Here is a 24,640-nt window from a genome sequence, read left to right as displayed (position 1 = left end):
CCCCCTCCCCCGGGGGGTCCCCCTCTCAGCCTTCAGGAGGGTCTTCCACTCGAACAGCACCAGGAAAACGCTTGTCAAGGCGCGCGTGACGCGAGCCGTCCGCCGCGCGTCAGGTTCCAATAGTATCTATGCAAAGTGAGCCAGAGTGCTGAGGGTTGACGTGTGTCGTTTGGGGATCACCCTCTCGCAGCCGTTGGGCTTGGGTCGTTTGTGGCCTAGTTCTCTCAAGTCTAATGTCAAGTCACCCTCGCTGCCATCGCCGTCGCAGTGCCCGCTCCGAATAAGTATGTATTTGCCATATCACACACAAGGAAGAGTGTATACACTCTAGTATACAGTATACAGTACTCACACTGTACAGTGTGTACTTACCATAGTACCCACAGAGAAGTGTGTACTTTCCCTAAGGTAACTTAAACACACGGAAGAATGTAATATGGTAAGTACACATTTTATGCGTGTACTATTTTAAGTACACACTTATAAAGTGAGTTTGTGTGCTTGCAATTCTACTCTTTTTTGCCCCTAAAAAAGGCGGTTACTTATTGATTATGCGAGAAAAGCAGGAACGTTGGGTGAGAATCACGGCCGTGCGCGCGCTCACCTGCACACACACACATACGCACTAATAATTAAATAAACAAACAAACAGGCGGGCACGCCAAATGTGCAAACCTCTGCAAGCTTCTATAATGTAACCCGCCCGGCCCGAGCCCCACCGCGTCGAATCATCGGTGACCGACTAAAAGCGACGTGCGCGCACTATTATACTCCTTTCTCTACCTCTTATGTTGACGACCAGCCGTCGGCTCGCCACCACCGCGATAGGTGTAGATTCAGATTCATCTGAAAACTGTCCAACCCACTTCCTGGCCTATTGATACATTCGCCCACAAGAGGTACATTTAAAATCAGCAAATTTAGTAAACTTGACTGAGGAGTTCAAAAACACGATTAGAAACCCGCGCTAATCGTTCAAGTCGAACAGCAACCGACGGACTGTCACAAAACCTTAACGATTTTTGTTAACAATGTAACGAAAACAAACCCCATTAAAAAAAAGCTACGGGTAAAATTAAAATTCGGCAAGGAGTTGATAGAGTTTTAATTTTATTTTTGTGGGCCCTGCAGCGGGTGGGGGGCTGTACTCCCAAATCGTCCAAAAAAGACTAAGTGATAGTGAAATGCTCGCACCGGAACCGGACCATAGCTTCCCCCCCCCCCTCCCCGGGATCGTTTTCTGATAGATTTGGCCGTCCGCTGGCCACTCGATGCTATGAGCCATTAGCGTAGCTCGCACTCCGTGCTCGGTGAAGAAATCGGACCATTTCTGCACGTTGGGTCACAGCCGAAAGGAGCGCCCTCACCTTGACGGAGTTGGCGCACATTTATGGGATAGTCCCAAGAGCGAAGGAGGAAGACGGGATGAGGGATGAAGGCGTCTCCACCGCCCCCACCCCACCCCTTCGATCCGTACGCAATCCGCGAGTAGGGTTTTAAAATTCTACTCGCGTACTCATAATTAAACACCTGCGAACCCGATTAACCAGTTTTGCCAGGTGGGGACCTGGGACCTGGTCGCCTGGTAGAACTGTGTTAGCCCGGGTACCGGGCCAATACCCGGACGAATACTCGGACAGACCGGATGAACCCTCACCTGGGATAAGGGCACTCGGCAATAAACGGGGGCATGCCCCCCCCCCTCAAAACAAAATTGCTTCTGTCATTGGAGTCACCGATGTCGAATTACGGTCATTCCCCGGAAACTTGCGCATAACCTTGACCTTCTGGTTTTGGGGACGCGCTCGCGCTGGACTGAGCACGGTCCAGTAAACGCACCACAACACACGGACGCAGTGTTGCTTTCGTTCGTTCATTTTTTTTTCAAGCGGTGAGGTGAGGTTGGCAGCGGGTGGGACTGCAAAAGAAGCAGGGATGTGGCCTCCCGCCCGAAGCACTACCATGAGCACCGGAATAAGGGATCATCCAGAAAGTTCGTCCGCCATTCTCGTCCGTTGCGAACCTGCGAAGTTCAGCCCTTGAGAGCTCTGATAGCGCCTGGGGGGTAGGCAACATCTTGCATGCGATGCATGTGTGTAGGGCGGGGTGGCCTACCCTCAATATTGCAGGCGCCGAGCTTCTGTAACCTGCCGAATAAATCCGAGAAATATGGACGAACTTTCTGGGTGATCCCTAAGCGCCCACACAGTAAAGACGACTAATAAATGCTACCGGGCGACTTTCCGTGCCATACCGACTCGCCCGTGAATACATTCCTCGACAAGGCAAAGGCGCCGGCGCGTCGAGGCGTCGCGCCGCGGCGGCGTGCAGCAGGGGCCGCAGGGACTCCTTGACTTCTCCTTTCTCCCTCGCATTCCTCTTTGCCCCCTGGCCTCGGGCTCCGGCCGGCCGCGAGGCTGTCGTCTGCAAAGAGCAGGGCTACACTAAATGGGGCAGCTTAGGTCACACGCGGGAGAAAATAAAAATCGAGTCTCTGCTGATTTTTCAACATCGGGTATAAAAATTGACGGTTCAGCCGGCTAATCTGTTTAGCACCAGTGCAATTTGTTATAAGCTGCCAAGTAATCCATGTCTATCACATGTGTGAGCGTGCAGCTCATGCCACTTAGATGAACAGCTACTTTTTTTTTAATCCAGCATTTTATTTTGCACGGTTGTTAAATTGTTCAGCTAAATTGAATAGCTTGGCAAACCTATTTTTTTAGGCGCACAGGTCGGTGAGCGCGGCTTTACGCCGAGGTGTCCTGTCATTTTGTAACGCGGCGAGCGCGGGGCGGGCGGACCACCAACATCTATCAACGCTTCCAACCGCCACGAATGGTCACCGCGATGGTCACGGTTGTCACGGTCCCTCATGGGGCCGAGAATGGGAAGGCGGCGGTACAGTGCGGACTTCAATGAAAAGCACGACGCAGCAACGACCGACCCCGCCCACCCGGTAGGTTTACGAGCGATACCCCACATCACAAAAAATAATATCGTCAGATGAAAACCGTCAGGGCCCGGGGAACGCCAAGGCCGGTAGGAGCGGCGGGCGCGGGCGTGCGAAGCGGGCGGGCCCAAAAGGCCGCAGGCCGGGCCTAAAGGCCGGGCCGGACTCACCTGTTGCCGTTCTTGGTGCCATTCCGCTCGCCATTTCTCCGCGCCCCTTCGAGCGGCTCCATGCTGGCCGGTGCGGCGCGGCGCGGCGTGGCGTGGCGGGCGGCTTTAAGCCCGGCTGTGGTCGGGTACCGCTGCCGGTGAGTGCCTCAACACTTGCCAGAGAGGGAAAGTCCCTCCCAGCTGTGGGTCTGGAGCTGGCGGAGCTGGCGCCGGCGGCCCGGGCCAGGCCGCTGGTTGCAGGGCACGTGCAGGGTGCAGGGTGCAGGGTGGGGCCTGGGGCCTAGGCCGTCCACAACACACCGGTCACATCGGTGTCCTTCCCGCGGGCCGGGAAGGCCTGGCCGGTGGCGCTGTGGCCGAAGTGAGGGTGGCCGCCGCGGCTTCTCCCACAAGTCTCCGCTGCAACAGCTCCGTCGGGACTGGCGGCCACACCGGCTCCAGAGGCTCGGGAGCTCGGGATCCCCTCCTGACCGAGGAGCCCTCCCCTCTCCGCCCCGCTGTAGCCCCCGAGGAGGCCTTGAGGGTCGCGGTAGCGAGAGAGAGCTTTCACGCGCGGTTACACACGCGATCAGCCGGCTAGCGGCCGGTGAGCTCCAGCTAGCGCCGGCGCGAGGCAGTCCGTGCGGACCACTCACCTGGGCGCAACTGGTTGCCCGCAAGCACGGCCCGCGACGCGTGGCTCGGCGCAAGCTCGAGAGCTATGCGTGCTCGGCACTGGTCGGGCAGAGCCAGTCGGGAGCCCCACCGACTGTTCTGCCCTTATGGCGGGCGCCGAGTGGTAGGCAACCCAACCGACATCTGTCCAGGAGATCAGACACCGGTCTAGTAGCAAGCGGCAGGAATGTTATTCGAAATTCCGCTTTGTGGTTGGTTAAGAAGGGAAAGTTATATTCTTATGTTTTAGATAGTAAATCATCACCATTTGGTGTGAAAAACAAAATATATTGATTACAGTTAATTCATTTGGAATGTTTGTACACATTGCCAAATACCCTGATGCCTATAAAATGATAAAATCTTGTTAAAAGTCACCGGTTCATTTGGATAAGATAGGCAATGAGGCATACTAAGAAGGCACCCAGTGCTAAAAAAATACCGTAATTGCCTTTCTCTTCAGTTGTTGTAAGATCAGAACTAAACCCGTCAGTCTGTTGATTACTCCACTGTTCTGTCGCACTCTCTGAAAATAAGAATATCTCTTCAAAGAAAGTATCAACTATGCTGATTTACTGGATTAGGGTTGAGGAGTCAGTTCTACTTACCTGAATGTACTTCCAAATCTGTTTCCACATCTTCCAATTCTAATGTTAAATCTAACAAATCTTTAGATGAAACAAGTGCTTCCTCTGGACCCTCACCAGGGAAAAGATAATCAGAAAATGTTACTGAGGTGAATGGAAGTTTGATCATGACCCTTCTAGGAGGCTCATGAACAGTTTCCAGATCTGAAAAGTTAAAGGATATACCAGATATATGCGTGATTGATTGATTGACTTGATTGGTTCGATTGGATTGATTAAAATACCTTCTAGTGGACTTGGTTCATCTTCCACAAGAGAGTCAGCATGCATTTGTAATCGAGATGTGAGTGACCTGATAAAGTCTTGCTTCACAGCCTGGAGAAAAACAAAAGAAAACAAAATGCAAAATATAGATTATTTTGCAGAATGTTAGCCGACAAGGCAAGGGTCTCAACTTACTTTGCATGCCTCCTCTACAGTTGCCTTTTGATGAACAAATACACGACTCACTGGACCACCAGTAAAATACATGCTACCATAGGCATTATTCACTTCCATATCAGATGATGGTTTCAAATCTGCTCCTGTCATAGGCATGTATAGATTTGCAGTAATAGACTTGGGTTCATCTTCTGTGAGACCTTTACTTTTCTTATGAGTTTTTCCTTTGCGTTTCTTGAAGATACTATCAACCTGCTCCTCAGGTTCGAGCAATTCATTTGAGAGAGTGCAAATGGAATTGTTGATCTGGTCACTGACTGGATCCAAAATTACCTGTAAAGAATCAGACATTCATTATAATACCATTGAACGTTTTCCCACTAAACCACGGATACTTTATTTATTTTGACGCACTTGAAGTTGATTTTTGAGCTGTTTGGAAGTATCTGTCTTACTCAAATACTTCACATAATTTAAATCTAGAATAGTTTCAATTTGTGTCCAAACAACAGGACTTTTCTGGAATTTCCACTCCATTTGTCTGAAAGCTGCCGAACCATTCACATCAACACTCCGGCAAGCTATCCTGTAGTACAAAAATATGATTTAGTGGTACACCTACTTTAAACATGAATAAGAGGCAAAAATAGATATCAACTTACACATTTTTTTGAAAGTTCATGTGAAGTAGAAGTTTTTCAGACGGACTGTCTCCATAGAGGGAAGGATTCTTTTTTAATTCCGAATGGACATGCCGGAGAATTGTGCGAAGACGAGAGGAGCTTTGCTGATTCTCAAAACAATCAGCAGAACCAATAAGAAAAAGACCAAGGACCCAAATACCGCCAGGGAGCATTCTTGTAACCTATTGAACCAAGCCTCATTCAAACAAACAAAATCGGCAAAAGAAGGAAACAAAAAACACATACAACTGAGAGACCCTTACATCAAGAGCTTGAGCTGCTACCCAGGACTCTTTAATTTCTGACAGTGGCAATCCAGAAACATCTTTCAGCTTCTCATCACTGTCTTCACATTTGGTATTGTTGTGAATGTCAGGAGGAGGTATTCGAGCCAGGTGTACAATGTAATCAGCTGCCTGAGATGGCTGTCAACAAATAGTCTGTTTAGACATCTTAGCATATGGAACTGGGAACCATATTAATATAGCATATAAGCATAGGCTTCCATAAAATTCACACTAAACGATAAAATGTTTAAAAAGTTGTGTTTTTAGAGGGGCAGACAGTGTGAGCATGTGACAAACACTGACATTTACAATTTAAACTAACCTGGCCAATAATCAACCCAATAACATAACCTTTCGACGGATTATACTGTTTACAGTAAGTCCAGAGCTGTTCATCAGCAACAGCAACTTTTCCCATGATGATCAGTTAGGGACTCTAAGAGTCACCAAGTAAAATAGACAGAATAGTGAATTTTACAAACAAACAGTGAAAGGTGAACATTTAACACCTCTCTCGATACGGACAACAGATCTGGATCTGATCAGATCAGAACAACAACACGTAGCAGAAAGCTAACAAATGCAAGAAGTGACACAGACCCAGTATGAGAAATTAAAGCTTTCGAGTTGAATGGGTAGTCTAACTTCCCGGCGTTGGCGTCGGGCGTCCACCGTGAGCCGAGAGGTTGAAGAGTTCTATCGTAGTTATCGATGGTTGATCCATCTCCTAGATCTTAGGAGTTTGTAGTGTTTAGTTTTGTGGATGATTCAACAGAAGGAGTGGTTCTTGGTGATCAAAGTTTTAATTTAAAAAAAATTATATATATTTGTACATTTCAAGTACAATGGGCAAACAACCACAACTCCAAATATATTTTTGAATAGACTAAAATAAATAAGGCAAAATTATCACAGTTCAAAAAATCACATTACAATGATTACAACACTTCACAAATAAGGGCAAAAAATACACAATATATTATGAACCATGCAAGACATGTAGATTAACGGCATAATTTGTGTTAATATAAGCATTATAGGGGTGTCAAAAACATCAAAAATATCTTATAGCCACACAGTACAGCATTGCAAAACAAACAATACTGTGAGTAAAAGTTTAGAAAAGGGGAACTTTCAGATTCAAACAAATTAACAACTTTTTTAAACAAAAAAAAATATTTTGTAAGATAGAGTTAACAATTAGATATATCATTATAAAGTGCTTAAAAAAGGGAAACAACAAACATATGTCATACTGCATGATAATAAGAGTTAATAAGAGATAACAGTGCAAGTTTTGAATTCCAAACAAATATCTACAAAACAATTATTGGATTTTCCCCAACTTGAATGGGCAGGATGATTTAAATGTAAGAATGAAAGGTCCTTCTTGAGCAGGGAGGAATGTACTTGGTACTATGTCATACTTTCCGGGTGGTAAGTCTTCCACCTCAAAAGCTACAAAACCAGACCTGCAAAGTATTCAAAATAAATTAAGACTCAGTAATAGCACCTACTTGTCTTCAAAATTAACTTCTTCCTACCTGTATACACCAGAAGATCTTTTTCTGACATTACTAGAATTGGAGTCATGGGATATCAGATCCAAACCCATCTGGTACTGTTTAGGACCTTTCAAATCCAATAGGATTTTATTATTACTGTGGACTGATTCAAGAACAACCTGGTATCGAGGGTTGAGCAAATAGGTTGCAGGATGGTTTCCACAGCCACCAGCGCTTGAACCTGTCCATTGCCCGCGAACCTGAAATAGTTTGATATGTACTTAAATAAAAGGAAACAAGGATCTAAAAACTGCTTGAATAATATAACGGTTCATACCACTTCAGAATGAAGATAGGGGTTTTTGATCTGATCTAGTTTGAAAGGACATGTTGCATAAGCACGTAATGTGTAGTTTATAGTATGCATTTTTTCATACTGTGAGACAACAAGTGTATACTTTCTTGCGCTAGTTGGAGATAAATTTATCTTGCACAGGTAATGAGGACTGTTGATTCGAACACCATCAATGAATGGCTCTGGATCATCTGTTGAAAAAAAAAAGAAGACAAAAGCGGTTGGTTTTTAAATTCTTTTGCTGCAAAGGTAAGACAACTTGGGACTTACATGGGTAGTATACTCGTTTTCCCTCTGTCTTGTATACCAGGACAGTGATGAATTCACGGTTATCCTTGAAGTCCTGAATGTTTGTTATATGTCTCGTTAGTAGAATCCACACAGTTCCTTCACCTGAACCAACTTCCAGGCGAAATTGTGGATTTTCTCCAATGTTATAGGCATCTTTCACAGGACCTGTACCAGCTTTCCATGATCTTAAAATTGAAAAAAGATTATGAGGACCACCTCAAAATAATCAATAATTCTGTATTTCTTTCGATCAGTACTTACTGATGTATGCAATATGTATATTTAAACATTTGAGGATCCCAGTTAAGGTAGAAGACATCATAAAAACGTAAGATACTTTCATAGTCTATCCAAAAAACTCCATTGTCAAACATAGCAGCACTATCTGGGTTGAAATCTAAGGCATCTTTCATCTCTCTTGTCCAGTGAACAGTATCAAGCTCGGAATAGTTTCCCCTCCATCTTAAATGGGACCATGGGTTCTTTAGTTTCATGAGCCTTACACCCTGAAATCAGGTATCAATATTGTTAAACATTAAAATCGAAAGTAGCAACACAATATTTGCCTTCACACATAGTTTTATAGTAGGATTAGATAATTCATCAACTTACATTCACTTTTTTCACATCAAGAACTGCATAAGCATGAGTCGGAACCAGCCCTGCTCTCTCTGCTTCAAGTTCAGATAGTTCACCTGTTGCTACTGTAGCTAAAACGTTTCCATCCTTAATATGCATAAGAAGCATATCAAAAAGTGCACTAGAGTTGAAGTCCTTTTCATTAGGAAGAATAGACTTTCGTTCAGGAATCCATCCAGTAAGCGCATGTAGATCAATGTTCTGGAAGTTTTAAAATATATTTAAGATTCAAGATTATGTAATTTTAGCTATTGAAGAGACAAGGTACTAAAGTCACTTACACTGTTAGAACCAGGAAAGTTATAACCCCCCATGACTTTCATGTAGGCTTTTTCAAGAAGTGATATCCATAGCTCATTACGGTTGGTAGAATATGAACAAAGAAGTTCTCCATGTCGGCCCATGGGGAGCGAGTCATCAATTATTACTTTTCTGGGTACCCCATTAATGTGAAGTTTGATCATGTATTTTCCTGCATAAATAAATAGGTACATAAAATAGGTTGAACAAATCAAGGAAATTATTCTTGTTTCTGATGTTCTCCTATTATTCTTTAAAGGAATACTCACCAAATGGATTGTAGACAGGCTCTTTGAGTCTGTTTTTGGGATAAATTATTGAAGTAATAAGTCTCTTCTTAAACCTTCTTTCATACAAAGCACTTATGGCTAGTGATGCAACAAATGAGCAATCCGACACAATCTGAAAACATTAAGTTTCAAGCAATCAGAGTTGAAAAAATAATAATTAAAACCATATATAGTAGTAATAATAATAATAATAATAATGGTCAGTAATTGGTATAAAGAAAGACTAACAGTTTGCTTAATACTGTATGGATCAACATTGCCCAAAACCATAACAGGATCTTCACAATAGTCACGAGGTCTAGCCCATTTGTCAAAAGCCATTTTCTGCTTTGGCGATAACGCCAAGGGTCCATCTTTATCTGAAAAGGGTATTGCATACTGAAATTTTTCTTTCAGATCTATACTCATGAATGGCACATATTCTCTTGCATTGATTCTAGATGTGGCTAATAGAACTAGTTTTTCTTCATCTGTGTAGGAGTCAGAACCAACAATCTTTAAATGTGCACTAAAACCACGATGTAAGGAGGCATGACCTGAAAAAATACATTCAATTAAGATAAAGCAGAAAACATTTCATAATGAAATAATTGAAGTGAAGATTGATTTTTCAACCTGAGGATGTACTTTTTTCAGGTGAAGATGCAGTACTTGTAGAAAACTGCTTGTTGGTTACAGAAGATGGAGAAGATGCCGTTGATGCTTTTGAAGTTACTGAAGGCTTAGGGATTCCTTTTAATTCTTCAGCTCTTTCCAATGCCTGAGTTTGTAGCACACCTATTTTCTTTTGCTGGTCAGGATCTTTTGTAAGTTTTTTCTACAACAAAGCATGTTATAAATTACTTCATCAACAGGCAAGTTAATCTTGACTTCCAAAGACAATTGGAGGCAATTTTTTTAGAATAATGAGAAAGTGTTAGCTTACAGCTTCAATACTCAATTCCACGGCCTGAGTGTATAATTCTACAGCATCATCTTTTAAACCAGCTTCATCTGCATCCAAGGCTTGATTTAGTAAAAATCTACATCTTTGTAGGTGTTGCAAATCTTCTGACTGACTTGTGCTGCGGCTCATAGCTTGCACTGAAATGATGAAATGATATTTTAGAGACATAATAGTGGTTGAAAATTGCCTTATCACTCAATCCACTTACACTGTGCTTCAATACTTTTGCTGCGATCATGGTACTCCACAGCCTTGGTACGCCAGGTTTCGGCAAGTTCTTCATTATCCACATGCTCTGAGGCATAGCGTAGATTACTAGCAGCTTCCTCATAGTAAAATAAAGCTGCAGCAAACTGATTGCTAGTGTCAAAACGAACGGCAAGCTCTGCAGAAGTTTGTGCCTTTAGGAAGAACTCTTGGGCATTCATTTCAACAGTTCATTACTGACCTCTGAAATGCAATATTTGTAAAATGAAAATAATATCAGTATCAGTTTTACCAGAAGTGGTGGTGATGTAATAATTGAATTTGTATTTGTGTAAAAAGAATCTACAATTTAGATGAGAAATAAAATAGAATTCTCAGTTATGGATGGCTTAATGGCTGGCGCTGGCATTGAACCGAAGTAAGAAAATTTAAGAATGCATTTCTCAAGTTTTTATTCGAGAAATAAGGCTTTGATAAGTGACATACTAGCTGTTCTAATAAGACAAAACATATCAAAAGGACTTGCATCACAGATAAAATAACAATTGCTTTCTTTCAAGTCACCCATAAGTCTAGCAACAATGCTACTTATTGAGTTAAGAAAATAAAGCGCATTGATTAACAATTGTCTTTTGATTCACAATATTGCATTCACAAACTTGATGCTTTGGCTATTTGCAGTCATTGACTTTAAGATTGCACTAGGGCATCATAACTAATACAGGTCAATAATTTCAACAGATGAAAATTAAGCCACTTCAGTAACAAAATTGTGCACTGCTAGTTTTTAGTGTGGCTTGGGCTTATGTCCATCAACATAAAAGTTTCTTGTAGCCTTCGGAAGTTGTAATTGAATTCCGTTTAATTCTTTCGTAAGAATAATTTGACAACCTAGTCTTGAATTTTCTTTCAGAAAGGGTGCCATGTCAAGCAGATCATTTTCTTTGTCATCGGCTTCTGGGAGTAGGTCCAAGTGATCGCTTTCAACATAAACATGACAAGTTGTGCAAGCCAAAGATGCCTCACAAGCCCCTTCCATATCAATACCATGACGATGAGCAAGGTATAACACATTATCTCCAACTTTTCCCCTCACATTATTGGATATGCCATCTTTATCTATATATGTGACATTCACAACTTCTTCTTCAGATTTGGGATCTTGATATTCGAATTCTCCATGCGTCAACACTTTGGAACTCCGAAAATATCGTAACAAACTAGGTTTTGACATTGGTTTCAGAAACTCCTTTAGTTTCGGAACGCAGGAAGAATACCGATAAATTTGACCGACATTCATTTCAAATGACTAGACTTCAGATCCAACAACACCAACACTAAAGGAAAATAACGCACCAATCTGTTTATCGAATAAAGTGAGTGTTCCTGCTGTAAAACATAACCTCTCTAACAACTCACGACAGCACGGCCGACGCGAGCGATGCTCCGCTGTTCATTGGTTGGTGGAGCGGATCACGTGACGAGCACAATCCATCCCAGATTTCTTTTCGTGTTTTCTTTTTTAGGCACATGTTCATAACTACATGTATTTTGAGTGCTAATACAACTCTTTCCACTTTCATATGAAGTCTTCATCAGTAGCTGCCAGACTGGGCACTACTCAATTTCTTTATTTCCATTACTCTGGTGTGTGTCAGTTCACACGGTCACAATAAAATCAGATTGTTTTGTTTCCATGATTTTTATTTAAAAGGAGCTCTTTACACAAGCTGATCAATACAATCAAAATCTTAGGAGAAAACTTAAAGATACATCCAACATTGTGGAGAAATTTACTCTAAGGAACTTTCCAATACATGGAAAGTGTTGCCTTCAGCCTTACAGTAGGATACAGCAAAACAATTTTGTAGAAAACATGAGATGCCTGCATACCTCAAACCCATTAGCTAACATCTGCATTAATACAATTAGCACTAAAGGGAGTAATTGAAAACGCTAAGGAAGGGTTTACTCGTTTTATTTTAAAAGTGCCCTACAGCACAATGTACAAACCAGCACTTTAGTTCAGTTTGGGAAAAAGAAAAGAATCTGTTAGGCAGACAATTAAGCTGCCTTACCACATCCCACTAACTGAAAATCAGAAATTCTTTAATACCCAGCAGATTAGGTACTAAGGTAGAGGAATGTGACATTTGACAGAATTTAAATAGCAAAATTCTTCAAGTGCAGTAATAATGAAAAAAAGGTTTGCACATTCTTTATAATAATGATTACTTATATCAATGGCGTGGCGATATTCAAGATTTTCCACCAGTCTGTTCTTGATAGACCTCAATTACATCGTCATTTTCCATTTCCAACTGCAAGGAAAGTAAAATTATTAATATTCCACCTGACACCAACACCAAACCTATGTAAAACTCAATGTTTGAGATCTATACTACCATGTAGCATAGTCTTTTAGCTACTGGCCCTGAGATCTCAAGTTAATTTAGCATATAATTCAAACCAGAAATTAAATGTGTATGAATTACTGGTAATAAGAAAAGTTTACACAATATGCAATTTAGAAATTCCTGGAGAGTAACATACCTGCTTGGGTGTTTCGTCGTCGTTTATTCGCCGACCATCAAAAAGGAACCTTAAAGATGTAACAGGAACACCCTAAGGACGGAAACATGTCATACAATTAAGACTTTATGTGCTGAACAGATAATTTCAGAGTATTCAATCAAATCTATCAAATGGTACTTACAACTCTTTCACTGTAGGACTTCTTGAGCTTGCCCATTTGAGTTGTCATTTTAACTCTGAAGTGGATCTCATTTGAGTCCTGGCAGAAAAAAAAGATAAATAAGATGGATGCATATTAAATTGCTTATGCGTAAATTTTTTTAAGAAAATTAAGAAGTCTTCAAAAATATTGAACAGTTGTACAATAATCTGGGACTGGAACAAGAAGCAACTCTCCCCTCCCCCTCAAAAAAAATATTTTAAAAAAAACAACAAAAAAACGAATAAGTGTTTTGAAACAGTATTTGCAACAGCACAAGGCCCCAACATTAAAATTGAAACGGTCCATAAAAGAAATAGTCAAACATGCAGCGATAAATCAGAAAACTGTGCCAACTACATGGTCACATATAGGGTTGCGAGGCAAGTGCCTGTGGAGCAGCCTAATGGACGAGTGACATAACCCTTGAGGAAGGGTTGGGCAACGAACGAAAACAAAGAGATCGCCAAGGAAAGCACACATAGTCTAAAACGAAAACACGAGAGCTCAGGTTTATCAGAAATTAAAAGAAATAGTGGGAGAACTTGCACTTGCTGAGAATCACTATGTCGGCGTATGCCGAATAGCAAAGGGCCAAAAGACGCCCAAGCTAGGGCTCACACGTGCGAATGCACGCAAACAGGCAAATAACCACAGTACATAAAATCCCACGCATCTGTGAGTCAGCCCCCCGAAAATTGGACAGAAGAAGTATTAGATTTACTTACATTTCCTACAACTTTGAGTTTAATGTAGTCAGAGCTAGAATCCCCGGGGCCGGCGTCAGGTTTCTGTTCCTAGGAAACAAACAGCGTTTAGAGCACGAAAAGTAAAGCTTGAGTTCTTTAAACCTACGCCACGGATCGGTAGATACAAAAATCCAAGCAACTGTTGAAGAAAATACCAAACTGACCTGATTGTCTGCCATTATTGGAGGTGAAATTAATGCTTCGTACGCTTCCAAAAATTTCAACAAGACTGCACGAAAAGTGCCCCAAGCAACCAAAATGGCGCCAAGCTTGTCACTCCAACTGCCTTCCCAAAACAATTTCGTTCCTTTTGTTTTTAGCGCAAGGCTGTGTGATTAAAGAGTAGTCATTTGTTTTGTAGGGGAGGTGTCGCGGCACATTTAAATCGCTCGGCGTGGCGTTGAATTCGCATCCGCATTGACGGATACATTTGCCATTCGCTCTGAATGCACTTCTAATTCAGAAAATACGAACTAAGCCTTACATTTCCTTCACACTTCTGAGAGTAAGAGATCCCGAAGCTAATAATAAGATAGATTTGATGTCGCTCTTTTTACGAGTCACATTTACTAGCGCTCCTAGCGGCTACGAGTGGCAGTACGGTCAAGAAAATGTGTTTACAGACAGAAAGGAAGGCGGTAAAAGTGTGTCTGCTCTCTGCCGATTAATGTGAGAAATAGAACTTGTAAGTGATTTTATATTTAGTTTCTCCATTGTGTACGGGTACTGGCGTGTTTTGACAATAAAGCTGTTAATTTTCTAGCGCTTAAGTAATATTTTAAATGCAGTCTCTGTCCCTGTTACTCACAATAACATAAGACTCATGGGGTGATTTCGCTTTCGTAGGCTCCTCGAACGAATCAACAGGAAGGTATTTCCTGATAGATTACGACATCAGAACTTCTGTAATTCTACGTTTGCTTGTTCTAGTTGAGTTATTAGGCTCATACTTCTTTCTGAATAGTCTCTAATCAAACAAGTTCAATCTTTCAACTACCATCATAACCTCACTGAAGTCCTATCTCGCCCACTTTATCGTTTTTATTTGTTTTCTCTGACATTATCTCTTCTTTTTTTCAGTTATGTTACTGACCCCATACATAATAAACCATTGCATGTCAGTCTGTGGTTCATAAGGTGACAGTTTCTTTAAGATATGAAATTCTCTGTTACGTCCCCTGCAGTCTGTGTGTGAATTTGTTATAAGTCTATTAATTACGGGGATACCAAAAAAAATCTTTTATAAGAATATATATCTTTATATTCTTTTTGTTTTGAAAAAACATTAACTTTTGATGCTTTAATGATATGCAATTCACTTGAGAACAGTGGAACTCAATTCTATAATGCCATTCTATTATATTATGTTTTTTTGATTCATCAGGTTGAAATGGATACAAGGTGATTTTCAAAGAGTTGACAGTTATCAATGCCTTCCATCAATCAGTAAATTGTTAGTTCATACACACTGCCCTCGTCTCACTTATTCTTCAATGGAGCAGTCAAGGTTAATTCATTGAACTTATCGCAGTCTTTCACCACAGTTTTTCCTTTTTTATAAAATGTAATGTTTTTGTACTTGTTTTTACTGCTGTTTAGGTTGACAGTCTGGGTCAAGGGCTTCCTGCGCCTTTGTTTTGTGCTTGTGAATAATGCATACACAATTCCCACCTATGTGATTTGGATGTTACTTCTGACACCTCTACGATTTCTCCACCCTGAACTTTTTTGGCGAATCGAAGGCCTTTTTTTCCATTGGCTTCTTGCAATGGTTAGCATGTGGAGTTGGTCGGCAGGCTATGATGGTAAGATTTACTGTGGAATTTCAGTTATTTTTTGTTTACAACCCTCATGAAAAGTGTGAAGCATGAAGTGAAAAGTATATATGGTGTATATGGTGTAATATTTCCTTGCCCTTTCTGCAGTTGTTGAGCTTGGGGATGATTACCGTCTTTGCTTGCATAGTCCAGCTCTTATCATTGCAAATCATCAATCAACAGCTGATGTTCCTATGCTAATGGCAGCATACAATGCAAAACCAAATATTTTACCAAACATTATGTGGATAATGGATCGAGCATTCAAGTTCACTAATTTTGGAATAGTATCCATCATGCATCAGGACTTCTTCATACAGGTATTACCGTTTATTTAAAACACTATTTTTTTTAAATGTTCTTTACATATTCTTTTTACTTATCACGGCTATTTGTTTTACCTTCAGATACGAAGAGGAAAACGAGATGAATGTCTCAAGGAACTGAGGGACCATCTTCATAACTCATTTAGTGCCTTAGGCCGTCACTGGATGATTTTATTTCCTGAAGGTGGGTTTCTTCGAAAGAGACGAGAAACAAGTCAACGGTATGCACTAAAAAACAACTTGCCTGTGTTGGAGCATGTTTCTCTTCCAAGAACTGGTGCCATGGAAGCCATTGTGGAAGAACTAGCAGTGCCATACCAACCATCAAGCAAAATTAGTCACGTTTCTCAATCTAGTTTGCATAGTGGTATGAATATTATTCTTTATTACAAAATTATGCACCATCTATCCACTGTTTTTTTGTACTATCATGTTTTTACAATCAAATTTTATTTTTTAGGGCCTAAATTAATAAATTGGGTACTTGACCTAACCATAGCTTATCCAGAAGGTAAACCATTGGACCTTCCTACAATTATCACTGGATGGCGAGAACCCTGCAAGACCTACTTATTTTATCGTGTTTTTAATATGGCTGATGTAAGTATGAACTATTGACAATTTTCTTATTTTCAGCCAACATACTGCTTACCTTGTAATCAGGAATGCTACATACAGATAAGCTTCTCATTTAATTAAATTTAAAAAATTAAAATTATCTATTTTGGCTTGGCAAGCTTCTATGAACAAATGTACCAAACATATTTCATGATTACTGAGTTCCACTCTGTTCATTTGTCAGTCGCCTCCTTCTTAATCTTTTGAAAGTTTGACAATTTTCTGTGGTCACTAAACAACAAGTTCATTGTTTCCATTGTTTATTATGAAAATTCCTACCTCCACAAGGAAGGAACCTAAATAGATGTCAGCCCCATTATTTGGGATGTGCTCCTAGATGTAAGCAATATGTGAGGTACAACCAATCAACCAAATCAAAGTTCAGCTAGTGTGTTATTGAGCTTAACCTTGGATAACCAAATTGATGGCTATTCCAAGGTTTACAAAGACTTTGAGGCGTATATGCAGCACATTTAATTTTCAGAACCCACAATATTCATCTGTAATTCAAACTTTGTCTTTCTTTTACCCTCAGATTCCAAGAGAACAAGAAGGCTTAACCAAATGGCTGTTTGATCGCTGGGTTGAAAAAGAGGAGATGTTAAAACATTATTATGAAACTGGAAAATTCCCAGTAGAAAAGTTTTCATCTCATCCTATGCCTACACAAGTTATTTCACAAGATGCCCTACGTTTTGTCATTCTTCACATTTTCTTCCTTGTATCAAGCTATGTCCATTATCGTATGTTTTCTTTTGTTTATCAGTTTTGGTAGCTAAATCCCAAATTATTTCAGAGTATATTGTCTTTGGGTTATGAATAGTTTTGTTACTTGTGCTGAAATTCAGTAGTTAATGAATTCTGAAGTTTGCCTTTTAATTATTTGCACAAATTTTTGGAATGGTGGTATTGTTTATCCAAACACCTTTTAAGTGATGGTAGATTTTTAAAAAGAAAGTATTCTGCTGAAAGATAGTTTTACGTGTTCTTTCTACAAAATTAATGAAAACAGGATCATATTACCGTATGGCATCTAGGGGCCTTTCTAGCTGGTTTCTCTTTCATCAGAAATTATAGTGTGGCATTAGGAAAGTCTGATATTATCAGTTCAAATAGCCTGTTTCTTTTAATTTTTTTCATCCTTTCCTGTATTTGTTTGACAGAGGTGTTTGGTAAATTGTCAATGTTTGAAGTGGTTTTACCACTGGTTTATTTGGTGAAAAGTCCTTAGTTTTAAAGTAGTGTAAAAAGAGTGCAAAGAAACTCTTGTTAAGTAGCCAAAGTTAAAGCAAGGCATATGAACAAATTTGAGTTCTATTGTGTGTTGCGATTGCATGTTAATGCTTTTCAGCACATCAACTCATCACACTGTTCTGAATGTCAGTTGCTCTTGCATGCTGATTTCAAAAGTAATTGTCTTCTATTGTTGTATTGTTAAGTTAGTTTTAAGGCAAGAGTGCTGTATTTTATATATTTGTCACATTACCAGTACAGTGTTTGTCTCTCTCTTTTAACTTAAATGCTCTACACAAATTTTATTATTGTCATCTGTCAGTTAAGATATTCAATTGAATCCTTTTAAAATTTATTTCAATTTATGTTTCAGTTGCTACTTGAATGCTAGGTCATGAACGCTATTATCAATGTTCCTAATTCTTAGTTTTTCACATATTGCTTCAAACTGAATGTAATTTAATCTTTAATCTTCAAATGAGGTCGATATCAAGCTTTTCGGTTTGTGGAAACTTCAATGCTCAAAAGCAACGGAACTGTAAGGTTATGAGGACTATGGAAAGATTATCGATGATTATTCCCTCTTTTTAAAGTAATATTTTCAGAATCTATGTGGATAGTAGTCTACATTCAGAACTGATGTACACAGACTGAAATTTAATGCAGCCTAAAAGTAATCAAATCATATTCCTGTTTTGTATGGTTCCATAATGCACAACTCAAGAGCAATAAGCTAATACTGTAATTTCAAATATTCCTTATTATGTGCTTCCCAACAATTTTGCACAAAACTTGCTGGTGCAGCTTTATTGCTTTGTCAGTTAAATCCACTGTATATATTTGAGTTGACTGTGTCAATTCATTAGGATGAGCAAATGTTAATTTGTGAGGAGTCTTAAGATATCTTGATGAGCAGCTGTGTACAAAAACCTTTGTGATATGATTCTTTACCTGTACTTTGTACACTAACCTTCCTTGAGGTATAGATCACAAATGCTTGGTTTATTTTCATCTTTAAGAGTTAGTATTTGTACTGCTGGAGTCAATTTTGTAATAGTGTTATACGCAGGTGTATTTCACAAAGTGGGCCTTATCTGTGAACTTTACAGTTGTTATTGATTAGACCGAATGACTGAGGTGAACCTTACGTAATCCTTTTGTGCAACATATTTGCTTTGGTCTTCTCCCACTAGTATGTCGTGAGATTTATTTTTTATGAAGAGGTTAGATAATGAAGTAAATGTGATCTATTGCAGTCTATCATATCCAGTTTTGCATGAGGAAAGTTTGTTGGTCTTGCCTTGTTTTTGTTTTGGACAGTGGTATTGGTGATAAGTTATTAGTAAACATATGATGTTTAGAAATTCCTACAATTTTATTAAGAATTTCGAGTGCTACAACTTACTTTTGAGTATTGCTTCAAAATTGTGTTGGATTTAAGTAAAAGTCACCTCAGTCACTGTGTTTGATCACAATCTAGTTTTACCTGTCATTTCATGTGATGTACTCGGGAGGCAACCAAAGACCTAAATTAGACTCTGAATTTATGTTATTAAGGTACTATGAACGTACCTTTCCATCATTGGCTCTGCATCTAAACCAATATTATACAGAAATGAGGTCTTGCAAGATTTAATCAAAATCAGTCAAAGATCATTTTTCTTGATAATTGTTATCTTAACAAAATATTTGTGGTATGGCACTTTCTGGAACAGTCTTCTTTATTCAGATTTGTCACTTTTCATACAAGGTAGTGTTCCTTAGAAACCACATTTAATCATCAGGAGAGATCCCTATATTTTGAAATGGTTTTTGAATTGTGATGTAATTTAGTGTGTCTTTCTTAGATTAAACTTGTCTTACAATTACTATTAAAATTTTGTGTCCATTGCTGAGTAAACTGTCAAGGCATAACAGAAAAGAAAGGTATCAGTTGTCTTACCAAACAGCTAAAAATTGTTTTCCTACGACTTGAATTTCTCTTTTTACAGAATTGCGTGTCTCCCAATATGATAAAGGCAATGATGTTGACGGTATTCCTGGTATGTACCTGTTACCATGAACAGTATTTTGTTTGATTTTGCCTATGGGTTCTATGTTTATCAGACACAATCTATCTATGTTTGACTTGAAAGTGTGTGTTGCTCTACAACTCCTGTGAAAATGTAATAACAATTCAGGTGTTTTTAAGAATATGAACTAATTTTTGCAGGCCCATGTAAAGGTTTAATTTTCGCGGTTTCTGTAAGCATTAACTTTTTTTTTCTACAGCATCTTTAATAGCTTCCATTCAATTTGTAAATTAACTTACTTTTATGCATCAAAGTAGTCATAGGTTAGACCTTACCATAAGCTTTGCCTGTGTGTCTGTGAATAATGGGGCACTGCTTTTTGAAGTTTTGGTTTTTGTTAAACATCTTTGTTGTTTTTGTTGTTCAAAATGTGCTGTGCTCTTTTTCTCCGAACAGTACTATGCTGTTCATTTGTCACTACCTACTTCTGCCCTGTCTCTTGTGCTAGAGTTTTATTATTTTAGCTAAAGAAATTGATAAAATTGCTCATCTCCTGTGAATCATGACAGCTTCTCCAAAGATACCAATTACTGCCATGGACTTTGGTGTCTGTTTAGCATCTAAATGCTGCCATAGAAATGTCACTGGGTTTTTCATTGTTTTATGTACTTTATAATTATTCTACCTTCCGCTTTAAACATTTCCAGGGTGGTGGGGTTTAATTTGTGTGAACCAGATTTAAGTTCATTCCAAATTATTTCTTTCATCAAGGCTTCCATTTTTCCTTCATTTTTTCTTATCTTATCTATTAATGCACAAAGTGTTTTCATACCTATTCAGTTAGTAGAGGAGGTAGAATGTAATTTAAGGTACATTTTTATGTCATCTGGGTCCTCATCAATCCCATCTTGTTTTCCTTTTCTCCATCGCCTTTGTTCACAAATGCAGTATCAGGAAACCTTTACCTGAAGGAAATTAAAAGTACTGTTTGACATTATCATAAGATTTGCACTTAGTTTTCTTAAGCTCTGTAGATACTTCATTTCTACTGACAGTTGTACCTGCCTAAAATTGTAACACTTTTGCAACTAAAAGCCAGTTGATAAAATTTTCTAATTGTCATGAAATTTTGAACTAGAAAATAACTTATTTTTATGTGATGTGATTTTGATTTACCAAAACCTTTGATAAATGACCTACTTGTCATTGAAATTTTCTTGGATGTAATGATGTGAATGGTACAAGGCTTTTCATATGACCTCAGCATAGAAAAGTGCCTGGGAAAGGTTTAAAATGCCTGAGTGGATTTACAAGTTGTGCCTTACTTTCATTAATATTATTCCTTGTATTAATAATAATGATAAACTTCATTTTGAAAGAAATGTTTTACCATTGTTGCCGAAAACAAACTTTCATTGTGACCACTGATAGTGCTAATAAATATAATAAGTTTGTATTTGGATTTATTGTTGTCAGTAATCATCTCCAGTAACCTTCAACCAACTCTGGATTCAGTACTTGTTTTCCTTTTTTGTTTGTTGTATTTTGTTCTTTTTTTTTTACGCACCTGATGTGAGATGTGTGTATTGTCAACTGTTAAGCAAATGATCATATATCATTATGATTGTTAGATGCTTTCCATAACTGTCAAGTTATCTGTGATTTAAGTTTTGATATTCTCAAATACTTTCTGTTATCAGTCTTCATGGTACATACTGTATTATTGTTGTTGGAAAAGCAAGGTTTTCAAGCTGACAATAATTAAATAATGAGTTACAGTACATAAAAACTTTCAGCAGTTGAAACCATAAGCTATCATAACAGTACATTTACAATTCAGCACAACCACAGAGGTACACTTTCAATAACCCTGCAGGAAGTTGTGGTAAAAATTTCATGCTGCATTGTCATGAGAGGGTGTATAAATGTAATGGCTTTCACCACTGTTTGTTTTTATTAATTGCTGCATTCTTAGTGGTGTTTTTGAGGGGGCTTGTAACTTGCCGAAGTTTTGATTAAAAATGGGACATGCTGTACCTGTATGTTTCTGCATTACTTTTGTTTGTCCTCTTACTGCCTCAAACAGAGGAAAAGCTCTGTGAAAAATCGTTAAAGAATTCTATATCGGAAGTGTATCTATCATGGTCTCGTGGGAACCACTCGACACCGTCTGCATACTGGAGGTAGCGTAGGACTAGAGGTAGCCCAACGAGCCCAGCAGGCAGGGGTTGGTCGGGTTGGTCCCACCAACAACCCTCCACCGTGACACCTGGTGGTCTAGCCTAGAATCCTGGTCTAGCTCCACCGCCCTACCCTCACCCTTGGCCTGCGCGAGTGGGTGGGACGGGGATTGGAAAGACGGCACGGCCAGCAAGCGCCGCTGTAGCTGCGTCGCCGTGCCTTGTCCCCCCGCCGTGTCCGTGCCCGTGCCACCCACCCTCTCTCTCTCCCTCTCCCCAGCCCTACACCGCTCCCCGGACACCATATCGATCGCTGCTGCCGCCCTCCCGAGCCCGAGTCGCTCCACTCGCGGCGGTGTGGAGCACAGCGCTGGCCGTGTACCCAGCCGAGGCGCCCTCCGCTCATACCCGCCTCCCCTGCCACCCCGCCCCGCCCACCCGAGCTCCACCGGCTCCACCCCCCGGGCCCCGGGGCCGCCACGGTCGCACCGCGGCACCGCACCGCCACTCGATTCAGTTCGCCGCCGCAAGAGGCGCCGCGAGGACGGAGCCGCGAGCACGGAGCCGCGAGGAGCCTCGGGAGCGAGGAGCCAGCACGTCGTGTGGCCCCGCTAGCAGCCCCGCCAGCGACCCTACCCGCGGTGGCCGCCGTCCGGGGCGCCCTCGTCGAACCCGGCCCCATGTGAGGGGTCTCGGGGGGCCTCGGGCCTAGACCGGTAGGGCGAGGGAAGGGCCATGTTGCCTCCGCCTCACGGGCTGTTCCCTAAGGCCGAGGCAGCAGCTGCAGGCGCAGCTGCAGGGGCAGGTGGCAGCTGTAGTGGTGGAGGTGGTGGCCCCCTAGGGGGCGGCGCGCGCGCGGGCGCAGTGGCCCAGGTCGACGCCACGACCGGCGGCGCGGCCACGGTCGTGCACGTGCACCAGGCAGGAGCCGCGCCGGTCACCGGAATCTGGGCCGAAGTCAGCCCCTCGTCGTCTTGACGGAGCGTCCCGCAGGGCTTACCCGTCGGCGTGCCCGCCGGCGTGCGCTGGTGGTGCTGCCTGGAGAGCCTGCAGGGCTTCAACATGTCCATCTCGGCGCAAGGCGTGGTGGAGCGGGCTTCGGCCGAGCTCAGCAAGCGCATCACGGGGCTGGGCCTGCGGGGAAGCAGTAAGCAGCAGCAACAGCAGCAACAGCAGCAACAACAGCAGCAGCAGCGCGATGCCTCGGCGCCTCAGCCCCCGAGGTCCCCGAAGGCGAGCGTCATGGAGCGGGTCACCAACGTGTTTTGTGGCGGTGGGGGCGGCGGCGGGGGCGGCGGCCCGCTGAGCGGCGGCGTACACGGGGGCAGCCCGCAGCACCAACCGCACTCGGCGCACGCCCCGGAGAAGCCCTCCCGCCTGCCGTCTCTGTGCAAGGCCAAAGTGTCCTCCACGTCGACGGAGAGCGCGGCCTTTGCCGCCGTGCCCGCCGGGACGCCCGGGTCACGGCGCCGCAGCCGCACGGGGCCGATGCCTCCGCCGCGGCCCACCAGGGGCCCCGCCGCAGCGCCCCGCGGCCGCCTGACCCTGCCCGCTGTGCCCGTGCCCACCACGTGGGAGCAGGTGCTGCTGGAGGAGCGCTTCGGCTTCGCCCTGCGCCTGCTCGAGTACCTCTCGCCGGGGGACAAGCGCGTGCTGGCGCAGGTGTGCCCGCGCTGGAGGGACACGCTCTACCGGTCGCCGCGCCACTGGGCCGGCCTGCTGCCCGTGCTGCGGTGCGCCGAGCTGCGGCCTGGCCGCTGCACCCAGCAAGAGCGCGACCGCCTCTACGTGTCGCTGGTGCGCCGCGGCTTCCACGCCGTCTGCCTCCTGGGTGCCACGGACGAGGACGCCCTCGACCTCGTCACCTCCTTCCCTGCCGCCTCGAAGCACATCCATTCGCTCAGCCTTCGCTGCTCGTCTGTCAGCGACCGGGGACTGGAGACCCTGCTCGACCACCTGCAGGTACGTGCAGCCCCCGCGACCCTCCAGTGCATCGTAAGCTCCAGAGTGATGTCAACAGTGCAGGTCGCAGCCGAGCGCGAAATAGACGACATCGTGCACACTTTGAGTGTCATGTGTGTAGTACGAGAGGGAAGCACCTTCCTCCAGGGGGTTCTTATAATGGGGATGCCTGCAGCGTTTTACCCCCTCCCCACTCTATTCCACCCTCTTCTAATGCCATCAGCGCGAGGCCAAAATCAAAGGCGGCGCCTAGCCTGGCGTGGAGAGCCTCCCCCCTCCCCTCCATCACGCGCCCGACTCCGCCCCCCGACCCCAACCCCCCGTTCAACCTTCTTAATTAGACTAAAGCGACTCGACAGACTTCACCACGTTCGGTTCGGCCGGCCTGTGAGCGGCGCGGCCGCGGGGGCCGGGGCCGGGGCCGGGGCGAGGCGCGGAGAGCAAAGCGATCGACAGCGGAGCAGCAGAGGCAGCAGCAGAGGCAGCAGCAGCACAAGCACAGCCTCGTCCTCGTGCCCGCCGCTCGTTGCTAGGCAACCGCGTCCCCTCGCCCACGCGCTGCGCCCGCGCGTCCCGCGCCGGGCTGCCACCGCTGCCACCCCCAGACTAGATGCCCCGCCCCGCCCCATCCACCCCGTACCGCCATTCCCCTCCCCTCCCCGTACCACCACCTCCTGGACTGGCATTCAGGGGTGGCGTAG

At 42.8% G+C, this 24,640-nt stretch overlaps 5 protein-coding genes and 1 non-coding gene across 11 annotated transcripts; 1 reads left to right on the top strand and 5 right to left on the bottom strand.

Annotated features, from left to right (window-relative positions):
* Positions 1 to 4,044: 4,044 nt before the first annotated feature.
* LOC113205513 (protein odr-4 homolog) lies at positions 4,045 to 6,364 on the bottom strand. The gene is made up of 8 exons (XM_026421176.2): positions 6,098 to 6,364; positions 5,752 to 5,913; positions 5,468 to 5,670; positions 5,220 to 5,391; positions 4,824 to 5,138; positions 4,649 to 4,739; positions 4,386 to 4,568; positions 4,045 to 4,303 (listed from the first exon to the last, which is right to left on the bottom strand). The coding sequence occupies exons 1-8, from the start codon at positions 6,191 to 6,193 to the stop codon at positions 4,152 to 4,154; spliced, it is 1,374 nt and encodes a 457-aa protein (XP_026276961.1). The 5' UTR covers positions 6,194 to 6,364; the 3' UTR covers positions 4,045 to 4,151.
* Positions 6,365 to 6,558: 194 nt separating this feature from the next.
* LOC113205500 (calpain-7) lies at positions 6,559 to 12,131 on the bottom strand. 3 transcript variants are annotated; one of them, XM_026421159.2, is made up of 13 exons: positions 11,665 to 12,131; positions 10,310 to 10,551; positions 10,081 to 10,238; positions 9,771 to 9,972; positions 9,384 to 9,691; positions 9,135 to 9,267; positions 8,847 to 9,037; positions 8,539 to 8,766; positions 8,188 to 8,432; positions 7,906 to 8,111; positions 7,618 to 7,826; positions 7,320 to 7,540; positions 6,559 to 7,247 (listed from the first exon to the last, which is right to left on the bottom strand). In XM_026421159.2, the coding sequence occupies exons 2-13, from the start codon at positions 10,527 to 10,529 to the stop codon at positions 7,103 to 7,105; spliced, it is 2,466 nt and encodes an 821-aa protein (XP_026276944.1). In that variant the 5' UTR covers positions 10,530 to 10,551; positions 11,665 to 12,131; the 3' UTR covers positions 6,559 to 7,102. The 3 variants fall into 3 exon arrangements, with proteins under 3 accessions (XP_026276944.1, XP_026276946.1, XP_026276945.1); XM_026421161.2 differs by having other exon boundaries at positions 9,783 to 9,972; XM_026421160.2 differs by having other exon boundaries at positions 11,728 to 12,131.
* Positions 10,744 to 11,667, bottom strand: LOC113205501 (adrenodoxin-like protein 1, mitochondrial). Its single transcript, XM_026421162.2, has one exon. The coding sequence runs from the start codon at positions 11,606 to 11,608 to the stop codon at positions 11,096 to 11,098; it is 513 nt and encodes a 170-aa protein (XP_026276947.1). The 5' UTR covers positions 11,609 to 11,667; the 3' UTR covers positions 10,744 to 11,095.
* A 139-nt stretch (positions 12,132 to 12,270) lies between the features above and the next one.
* LOC113205503 (small ubiquitin-related modifier) lies at positions 12,271 to 14,110 on the bottom strand. 2 transcript variants are annotated; one of them, XM_026421163.2, is made up of 5 exons: positions 13,956 to 14,110; positions 13,771 to 13,839; positions 13,025 to 13,102; positions 12,862 to 12,933; positions 12,271 to 12,629 (listed from the first exon to the last, which is right to left on the bottom strand). In XM_026421163.2, the coding sequence occupies exons 1-5, from the start codon at positions 13,968 to 13,970 to the stop codon at positions 12,567 to 12,569; spliced, it is 297 nt and encodes a 98-aa protein (XP_026276948.1). In that variant the 5' UTR covers positions 13,971 to 14,110; the 3' UTR covers positions 12,271 to 12,566. The 2 variants fall into 2 exon arrangements, with proteins under 2 accessions (XP_026276948.1, XP_026276949.1); XM_026421164.2 differs by having other exon boundaries at positions 13,771 to 13,833; positions 13,956 to 14,073.
* LOC113205541 (small nucleolar RNA U109) lies at positions 12,692 to 12,834 on the bottom strand. Its single transcript, XR_003303351.1, has one exon. It is a non-coding gene; the product is annotated as a small nucleolar RNA U109 (small nucleolar RNA).
* Positions 14,111 to 14,373: 263 nt separating the features above from the next.
* Positions 14,374 to 21,839, top strand: LOC113205496 (acyl-CoA:lysophosphatidylglycerol acyltransferase 1). 3 transcript variants are annotated; one of them, XM_026421153.2, is made up of 7 exons: positions 14,374 to 14,476; positions 15,176 to 15,298; positions 15,391 to 15,596; positions 15,717 to 15,928; positions 16,016 to 16,301; positions 16,395 to 16,534; positions 17,088 to 21,839. In XM_026421153.2, exons 2-7 carry the CDS (start codon positions 15,285 to 15,287, stop codon positions 17,325 to 17,327), a joined length of 1,098 nt encoding a protein of 365 aa, XP_026276938.1. In that variant the 5' UTR covers positions 14,374 to 14,476; positions 15,176 to 15,284; the 3' UTR covers positions 17,328 to 21,839. The 3 variants fall into 3 exon arrangements, with proteins under 3 accessions (XP_026276938.1, XP_026276936.1, XP_026276937.1); XM_026421152.2 differs by adding an exon at positions 14,872 to 14,928 and having other exon boundaries at positions 14,408 to 14,476; positions 16,016 to 16,534; XM_026421151.2 differs by having other exon boundaries at positions 16,016 to 16,534.
* Positions 21,840 to 24,640: the final 2,801 nt, after the last annotated feature.

Source organism: Frankliniella occidentalis, unplaced genomic scaffold (assembly GCF_000697945.3).
Source record: "Frankliniella occidentalis isolate FOCC.00 unplaced genomic scaffold, Focc_3.1 Scaffold251, whole genome shotgun sequence".
Taxonomy (NCBI): Eukaryota; Metazoa; Arthropoda; class Insecta; order Thysanoptera; family Thripidae; genus Frankliniella; species Frankliniella occidentalis.
The sequence above is the reverse complement of the archived record's forward strand: the minus strand, read 5'-3'. Positions and strand labels throughout refer to the sequence as shown.

Coding starts and splice junctions, on each gene's coding strand:
- LOC113205513 (XM_026421176.2), bottom strand. CDS start 6,193: ATGGGAAAAGTTGCTGTTGCTGATGAACAGCTCTGGACTTACTGTAAA. Junction 5,914..6,097: donor TTGGGTTGATTATTGGCCAG/GTTAGTTTAAAT, acceptor ATTTGTTGACAG/CCATCTCAGGCAGCTGATTA. Junction 4,569..4,648: donor TGAACCAAGTCCACTAGAAG/GTATTTTAATCA, acceptor TTAACTTTTCAG/ATCTGGAAACTGTTCATGAG.
- LOC113205500 (XM_026421159.2), bottom strand. CDS start 10,529: ATGAATGCCCAAGAGTTCTTCCTAAAGGCACAAACTTCTGCAGAGCTT. Junction 9,692..9,770: donor TGAAAAAAGTACATCCTCAG/GTTGAAAAATCA, acceptor GTATTTTTTCAG/GTCATGCCTCCTTACATCGT. Junction 8,433..8,538: donor TTGATGTGAAAAAAGTGAAT/GTAAGTTGATGA, acceptor ACCTGATTTCAG/GGTGTAAGGCTCATGAAACT.
- LOC113205501 (XM_026421162.2), bottom strand. CDS start 11,608: ATGAATGTCGGTCAAATTTATCGGTATTCTTCCTGCGTTCCGAAACTA.
- LOC113205503 (XM_026421163.2), bottom strand. Junction 13,103..13,770: donor AACTCAAAGTTGTAGGAAAT/GTAAGTAAATCT, acceptor TTTTTCTGCCAG/GACTCAAATGAGATCCACTT. Junction 12,630..12,861: donor ACGACGAAACACCCAAGCAG/GTATGTTACTCT, acceptor CTTTCCTTGCAG/TTGGAAATGGAAAATGACGA.
- LOC113205496 (XM_026421151.2), top strand. Junction 15,929..16,015: donor ATCAGGACTTCTTCATACAG/GTATTACCGTTT, acceptor TTTTACCTTCAG/ATACGAAGAGGAAAACGAGA. Junction 16,535..17,087: donor GTGTTTTTAATATGGCTGAT/GTAAGTATGAAC, acceptor TTTTACCCTCAG/ATTCCAAGAGAACAAGAAGG.